Source organism: Leopardus geoffroyi, chromosome E3 (assembly GCF_018350155.1).
Source record: "Leopardus geoffroyi isolate Oge1 chromosome E3, O.geoffroyi_Oge1_pat1.0, whole genome shotgun sequence".
NCBI classification, from domain to species: Eukaryota; Metazoa; Chordata; class Mammalia; order Carnivora; family Felidae; genus Leopardus; species Leopardus geoffroyi.
In genome coordinates this window covers 41461201-41469230 of record NC_059340.1, presented here as the reverse complement: position 1 = coordinate 41469230, position 8030 = coordinate 41461201, and the positions used below count along the sequence as shown (strand labels likewise).

The following is an 8030-nucleotide window of genomic DNA, read 5'->3' as shown; positions in this document are numbered from 1 at the left end:
CTCTACTCATCCTGCAGCCTTGAGGGACCCTCGGCTGGCTGCCTGTGCACCTGCCGTCCTGGCTTTGCAGGGAAGGGCTAAAGTCCGGAGAGGTCCGTCAGCACCTCCCAGTGCTGTGCCTCCGCTAACGGGTCAGCAGAGGCTGGATGGGGAGCCCTACGAGGCCCCTGTGGGTTCTTGTGGTGCCTTTCTGGTCTGAGGCAGGTCGGTGAGAGGTCAGGGGTGGGGAGTGGTGCGGGAACCCAGTGGAGGGCCCAGAGCCTCCGAGGAGTTTGCTCAGGTCTGTCCCCAGGCCCCCAGAGCCTGCTGAGAAAAGCCTCCACCACCCGTCTTTCTTGCCAGCAGATGCCAAAACTCGAGATCACGTGGGGCCCACCGCCTCTCCTCTCGGGGCTCTGCCCAGCCCATGGGACGGTGGTGGCCACTTGACGGGCCATGCCTGGCAGCTGTCCCCCTCTGCCCGGCTGCCTCCCCACCTCCTGAGGGCAGCACCGGTCGCTCCAGCCACTGCAGCCACCAGGAGATGCTGCCTGCACCTCCCAGGCTGCTCCCATCCTCCCAAGAACAGCCTTCTTCTGTGGACGGCCTTGTCCTCACCCCAGGTCTCTCACCACCTCTGCCACGCTGACCGGGGCAGAGCCCCGTGCTCCGGCTTCCCTGAGGCTGGATCGCAGGTCGCCCCGAGAAGTGGACATTCGCCTTCCACTCAGGGCCACCGCTTCCCGCTCCAGTTCTCACGGCTGGAAGACCGCGGCCTCACGCACATCAGTCAGGAGATGAGCTCAGAGAGGGAGGGTGACTAGTTGAAGGCCACACGGCGGGCAGGTCTGAGCCCCACGGTGTCTCCGCACCGGCCCCTCCTGTGTTTGGAAGCTCCCTGTGTTGACATATTTCAAACTTACAGAAACACAGTGCACGGTACTGTCTGGCACCCTGAGCCACACTCCCCATCGTTCACACTGTGCCACTTCGGGTTTTGTATTTGTGCCGTATTCTTTTCCAAACAATTTGATTGTCACTTGCCCTTACTTTTGCCCCTAAAACGTCCAGTGTGTACCTTGCAGCCACAGCACAGCGAGGGGAGTCGATTGGCATGGGCGGGCCCCTTGCTGGGTGCCCCCAGGTGACCTCTGCAGTAGCCTGTCCTCCCCCCACAACTCCTCCGCCCCCCCACCCCCCCCCCCGCCGTCCCTGCCACACACTCGCTGTGCCACTCCCCAGGGCCCTGTAGCCTCCGGTGTCCCCAGCCTGCCTGCCTTTCACCACAGTTACTCCGTAGGATGTCCCTCTGTGGGGCTCATCTGATGATTCTGACCAGAAGATTCAGCCCCTGTGCTCTTGGCAGGAAGACCCTGGACATGCGACTGTGTCCTTCCCAGGGTGTCACCTTGGGAGGCGCATGGCGTCCGTCCATCCCGGTGACGTCTGCTTGATCGCCAGGGGTTCTCCTCCGCAAAGCCACTTACTCTCTAATAAGTAATTTGTGCCGGGATGTTTGCGACCGCGTGAGTGGCCACCCTCCTCACCCTCCGGCTCGCCGGCTGCGCCATTGGTTGTTGCTGGACGGACACGGGGACTTTCCGGCTTCCTCCTGCTGTGGGGTTTCATGGGGCCTCTCCTTGGCTCCAGCCTTGGGCTGGGGGGAGTTCCAGAGTAATTGAACTTTTGTGGGTGTCCCCAGAGAGCCTGGGCACGGGACTTTGGATCCAAGATCTGTTTGCCCGAGGGGGAAACCCCAGACCCTTCTTGGAGAGCAGAGCTTGGGGTTCAGCATAGAGAGCAGTGGGAATCCCGGAGGGGAAGGCAAAGACATCCCAGACCACTCCCTGCCTGGACAGGAGCCGTGTGTGGAGGCCTGCGGGGGGGGGGGGGGGGCCTGGGGGGTTTCTTCACGAGATGCTTCCCGAGTCTCCCGAGAGAGGGGGGTGCCGGGAATCACCCTTAACCACCTAACGCGTGGGCACCTCAGCAAGGCTGAGCCAGGACTTGGAAGCAGAGGACTGCTCTGGACTGCTTCGTTCTTGGCCTGAGGCCCTTCTCGGCAGCAGGGATGCCGTCCTGTCCCCTCCTCAGTCTGGAGAGCTGGCACTTAGCCCCAGGACGTCTTTGCAGAAGGGCACACATCTGCGTGGGAGGCAGCGCCTCTGTCCACAAGGCCTCCCGGACACCAGGGAGTTCACCCGCCACCCCGTCCCCCCATCCCGCCCTTGTCTGGGCCCTACTGCCCCAGACCCTGTGGGTTCCTATGGTGCCTTTTTGGTCTGAGGCAGGGAGCTCCACAGGGGCTGGGAGCAGTGCAGGAACCCAGCGGAGGGCCCGAAGCCCCTGAGGAGAGTTCGCCCAAGCCTGCCCCCAAGGATCACACCCCCGGACGGGCCTCCAGCCTACGAAGCAGGGACGGTTGCACCTGCCCCACAGGCTGTGCTGGGAGAGGCCCGGTTGAAAAGCCTGCATACGGAGCCCGATTCCTCGGTTTGTCCTGGGTGATGGGGAGCAGGTGGCGGAGCTAAAGCCACCGGAGCCTCTTCGGGGGAAGTCCTAGGGGGATGAAGGATGCTTCTGATTTAAAATCTCTGGGAAAAATTTAAAGATAAACAAATAGAATCTCTGGGGAGGGGATGAGAGTGGGTGGTCACCCACCGCCCCTTTCAGGCAGCCTCGGAAACCAAGAAGGAGAGTGGCAACCCCACAGTGCCTCCAGTCCCGGAACGAGGGTCTTGGTACTTCTGAGCAGGGGGCGGGCGGCGCCGGGGCAGAGCCGCCACCGACCGCTGCGGGAGAGGCCGTGGCCGTCCCCCCCAAGCACCCTCCCTGCCCTGCCAGCTCGAGGTTCAGGGGTGGGCAGACACCTGCCAGCTCCCTTGTGCTGCGCCAGCCAACGCTCAGTCCCTGGCCCCTCTGGGGCCCCTGCCCCTGGCTGTTTCTGTGGCATTGTGTGAGGCGGGTGGCTGTGCCCTTCCTGTAAATGTGGAGGCTGTATCTGCTGCCTACCCAGCATCCAGGGAACGCCATTCCGCAGGAGGAGGGCATGGCCTGAGCAAGTGCACGAGCAGGATCGTCAGGGCTCCTTTGCAGGTTACAAACGAGCCAGGTGGCCCTGCCCATCCCTAGTTGGTCTCTGCCCTCAAGTGTCCCGGCTCTGTGCGTCCCCAGAGGACCAGGAGCACCAGAGGAGAGTCTCTGAAGGTAGGTGAGGAAGGCCCAGGTGCTACGCACCCAGCAGAGGAACCAGCTCCTCAGGAAGCCCCCCAGGCACCACACCAAAATGCTCAGCGGCCTGCCCGTGGCACACTTCCCGGGAAAGGCTGCTGCCGCTTGGGGACAGGGTCACTGGTGTGGTGCCATTCACGCTGGGGTCGGCTGACAACCACCTGCTACTGGAGGGATGGCCTAGGTTCGGTGACCTCATGGGAAGAGCTCCTTACTTCCTGGGTGGACATGCCAGCTGGGCTGTCCTCAGCGCAGCACACCGGGGGATGGCCCTTGTGGGGACATGCCTGTTCCCTCTGCACAGATGTGCTTTCCAGGGAGCCTACCTCTCTGTGGCCTCTCCGCTGCACGTAGCACTCAGTGCCTGCTCTGGTAAGGGCTGTGCTTGGCTCAGCTTTGGCAACTAATTCTTTTATTAACAGTTTTACTGAGGCATATTTTACAGATTATACAATTCACCCATTCTGTGAGCACAATTCAATGATTTTTATTCAAGGTGAAAAAAGTGCTTTTATCATTAAATTTTTAAATGCTTATTTATTTTTGAGAGAAAGAGAATGAGCGGGGGAGGGGCAGAGAGAGAGAGAGAGAGAGAGAGAGAGAAAGAGAGAGAGGCACAGCATCCGAAGCAGGCTCCAGGCTTTGAGCTGTCAGCCGGGAGCCTGACGAGGGGCTCGTACTCACCAACTGTGAGATCATGACCTGAGCCAAAGTGGGAGGCTTAACAGACTGAGCCACCCAGGTGCCCCAAGGCTACTCATTATTAAGCGTCATGTGTAAATAGTGTTCTCACAAAAGTGTTATCAATGAAGAGAACTGCCACTTTTTTTAAAGTTTATTTATTTTCAGAGAGAGAGAGAGAGTGCGAGCGAGCACGTGCAGGGCGGAAAGGGAGATGGGAGTCCCCAGCAGGCTCCGCACCATCAGGACAGAGCCCATCGCGGGACCGAAATCACAAACCTTGAGATCATGACCTGAGCGGAAACCAAGAGCTGGAGCTACCCAAGTGCCCAGAGAAAGTCACTCTTGATCCGCAATCCCAGAGGAAAGGGTCCTGTCATACTTCCCAGACCACTTCCTATGGACGTATTATGCTTTCATAGACCTAAACCTGGAATCAAATGTGTTGTTAGCTTTTTAAGAGCATAAATTGAAATTACACTGGATAGACCATGCTGTCATTTGCGTTCTTCTCATCTCGTCTCACGACAGTGTTGTTTGCACCTCATCTCGTTCACTGTAGAACTGCACGAACGGGGTTGATTCAACAGCTCCCAAACAGCGGTCCTAGATGTTTCTGGACCTTCAACATGACTACAACGTTGCAGTGAAGTTCGTTGACCTCGTTTCTGAGGACTTCTCCAGGCTAAATTACGAGCCTGTCCGACCCCCTCAAGAGAGCTGTTTCCCACGTCCTGGCCCACAAGCGCTGTTGCCAACCTGATGGCTGGAAGGGGAATTATTTTGCTTTAATTTCCATTTTGCAGAGTGAAAATGCGTCTTCACACGTGTTCACAGGTTCTGCATACTTCTTTGCCCATTAAGAAAAATAACCCTTTCTTCTTGTAAACAACCGCGGAGGCCCCCCAGTCCTGCCCCGGACCGCCACGCCCCTCTCCTCCTGGGACCCCCACCCTGCCTGACTCGCTACGACCTGGTGGGCGGCGCGGCTCCTGCCTCGAGACCCTGGGGGCAGGGCCCGTGCTGCCGTCCTCCCAGGCGCCGAGGTTCGAGAACGTTGGGCCTTCGCAGTCGTGCACTGCGACCTAAGGACCACCGGGCCAGGCCGCGGCGCCCCTTACCCTCGCCAGTTCGCCGGAGGGCTCTGAGCGCCTCCGGCGACCCCACCCCCACCGGAGAGGAAGTCCCGCCTCCCAGGCCTCCCCTGAGCGCCGATTGGCCGGACTCGTCCCGCCACGCCCGGGCCCCGCCCCAACGCGGGGAGGGCGGCTCCCGAGAGCACAGTTCCAGGGGGGCTCTCTGCCCTCGCTGAGGTCTCTGCGGGAGTAGCGACCGCAACTTGTTAGAGGCTTAAGTCCTCCGGGACCCAGCCGCGTCACCTGACCCCCGGGGACGGCCACCATCCTGCTCCCGCTTGTGGGAAGGGGGCGTATGCAAACAATCTGGAGTCCCAAGCTCCTGATTGGTGAGCATGTAGGGAAGGGAGGAAAGCACGGGGTGAGCGGGGCGGGCTGAGAGGGGCCGTGATCGACGTGTGGGCGGACCAGTGGCTCTGGGAGGACAGGCAGCGGTGGCCAATGGCGACGGGGAGGGGGCGGGCGAGGGCCGAGGTGTTGCGAGGGCAGAGAACGGGATTGCTGTTGTCTCGGAGGTGCTCTGCGGGAAGCGGCGGGGGTGGTAGAGGTGCTGACGGACGTGCCGGCAAACCAGAGGTTCCGGGAAATACGGAGGTGAGTAGCCAACGGCGACGGCGACCAGGCAACACGGTCAGCATCTTCGCAACGCTGCGTGGGGAACGGTGGGGGCGGACAGTCGTGACGGACGTGCGTATGGGCCAATGGCGATGAGAAAATGCCGGCGAGCGACCAATGAGGATGGCGTGGAGGTGGGGCGACAGGAGGCTTCTTGGTGCTGTGTGAGAAACGGTGGAGGGGGGGGGGGCCGGCGACCGTGACGGACTTGCGCAGGGACCAATGGGCCTGGGCGGGCGGGCGGGGCGACAGCCAATGGCGGCGCTCGGTCCGGGGGCGGGGCGGCGAGGCAGCTAGTCTCCGTGCGGGAAGCGGCGGGGCGGCGGCAGCGTTGAGGTGAGGTGAGGCGGGCGGGCGGGTGGTGGCGGCGGCGGTGGTGCAGGTGTAGGCGGCGGGGGCGGAGGAGCGGGCGCGGCCCGGGCCTCGCCGGCCGGCCCCACTCACCCGCGCTCCGGCCCGCAGGTCGTTCCGAGGCCTCCTCCCCGCCGTGCTCCCGCGGCCGGCGCCGTGGGCATGCGGGCGCGGCCCGCGCGCGCGTGAGAGGATGGGGACGCAGGGCAGCCCGGTCAAGAGCTACGACTACCTGCTCAAGTTCCTGCTGGTGGGCGACAGCGACGTGGGCAAGGGCGAGATCCTGGAGAGCCTGCAGGACGGCGCGGCCGAGTCTCCGTACGCCTATAGCAACGGTAAGGCCGCGCTCCGGGCCCGCCCGGCCAGCCCGGCCGGCAGTCGCGGGGGCCTGCCTTCTCGCGTCCACGGCGCCCGGACCGACCCCGCGCCGGCGGGGAGCGGGCCTGCGTCCCCGTCTCCTCTTTCTTCCCCGGAGGAGGCCCCCGGCGGCGCCGCGGCAGCCGGAGCCGGAGCTCTCGGCGGCTTGGCACTTTGCTCATCGGCCTGAGGCCTTCGTGGGGGCTGCGCGCTAGACGGGCGGCCGCGACTTGGCGGCGAGCGGCCTGGTGGCTGCGGGCCCCCGCGGGGCCGGCAGTGCCCTGAGAGGGGCTGTGAAAGTGGGGGCCAGGATGTAGGTGCGGGGGCTTCTGTGCGGCGCACGGCCCGCGAGCAGGTGTGCCAGGGGTGGCCGGGCCGCTCCCGTGACCCCCGCGGCTGCGCCCGGGGAACCGGCGCCGGTGCTGGAAGGACATGCCCCGCTCTCAACGCTAGTGGCTGCGCGGCTCAAATACGCAGCACATTCGCGTCCCCTGCGAAGGCAGTTAACACGGCCAAGTGCAGCGGTGGGGCCGGTGCCCCCTCTGTGCTGGGGCCCGTCCCAAGCCACGTGGACTTGGGGTCCCTTTAGAGGAACCAGGAGAGCCGCTTGGGAACGTCAGCACCCAGGTTTTGCAAGGACCTCTGTGCTCCCGCAAGTAGTTTTATCTAATTTTACCTCTTCAGGTCTTTGTTCTCCACGCCCTTTGTTGCTTTGTTTCTTGGACTCTGGTCGGTCCTGTCAGACTGCTCTGAGCGTTTGCTGTTTGCTAAATTGCTCGCCTACAGGCGGCTGGCGGCGTGGACGCTGTTTTTCCCAGCCTTTCGTTTTAGGACTTGTCAAGGTTGTTGGATCACCTGGACCGGCTGCACGCCCTTCCTGCTGGGACGGCCTCGGTGGTAGGCAGCCGCCGCCTCGCCTCCCGGAGCATGTGTTCTCAGCCCCTCTCAGAGCAGGTCCCTCGAAGGGCCAAGAAGGGAGCAGCCCTGGGTGTGTTGTGGGTGAGGGAGGGGCCCCACTGGGGCCTTAGCGTGCCCCGTCACGGGCTCCTGCCACCTCGACGGTCGCTTCGCAGTGCCGGTCAGAGGTGTCCTTCCTGACAGTGAGCGGTTGGCTGCCTTTCCAGGGGGAGCCGCGCTCCCCGGAGGCCGGTGGTGCGCGTTTACAAGAGCGCGAGGGGCCCTGGCTTCATCAGGGGCAGCAGTGTTTTCCTGGAACCTGGGTCTGTGCTTTTGAGGCCTAGCTCAGCCTGCGGGCAGCTACTCCAGTCGGGTGCAGTGAGCACTCAGGGCGCACAGAGCCTCTAGTCGGAGAGAGGGGTCCCACCTCCTGTCCCCTCTGTCGGGTGGCGGCGGTGGCTGCCCTAGTTCCTGTGGCACGTTGACCGAAGTAGGGCCAGTACTGACTAGAGCATGGCGACCTGCCTGAGGCCAGGGAGCTGGGCCAGGGGGAGGGCTGTCTGCCAGAAGTGGTGAGGAAAGCCCACCCTTGGAAAGGCCACATGTGCAGTTAGGGCCAGGGCACACTCACAATTCCCATCAGGTAGAAAATACGAAGTGCCAGCCTCTGCGTAGCATCCTCAGGGTTAAGACGTGTGCAACAGGGGAGCGGGTGTTTGTGGTCAGGGCACCAGCTCACGGGCCCCGGGGGCCAGCGCTCTTTCGCAGAGTGAAGTTGGTGGT

At 62.9% G+C, this 8030-nt stretch overlaps 1 protein-coding gene across 3 annotated transcripts in view; it reads left to right on the top strand.

Moving 5' to 3' along the window:
• Nucleotides 1–5175: 5175 nt before the first annotated feature.
• Nucleotides 5176–8030, top strand: part of RAB40C (RAB40C, member RAS oncogene family) — a 29496-nt gene continuing 26641 nt past the window's right edge. The window contains exons 1-2 of one of the 3 annotated variants that reach the window (XM_045461556.1): nucleotides 5176–5356; nucleotides 6105–6328. In XM_045461556.1, coding sequence (XP_045317512.1) covers nucleotides 6187–6328 — 142 coding nt within the window. In that variant the 5' untranslated portion in view covers nucleotides 5176–5356; nucleotides 6105–6186. Of the gene's footprint in view, nucleotides 5357–5487; nucleotides 5622–5914; nucleotides 5979–6104; nucleotides 6329–8030 lie in introns of those variants that run through there. The other 2 variants (XM_045461555.1, XM_045461554.1) reach the window with 2 other exon arrangements.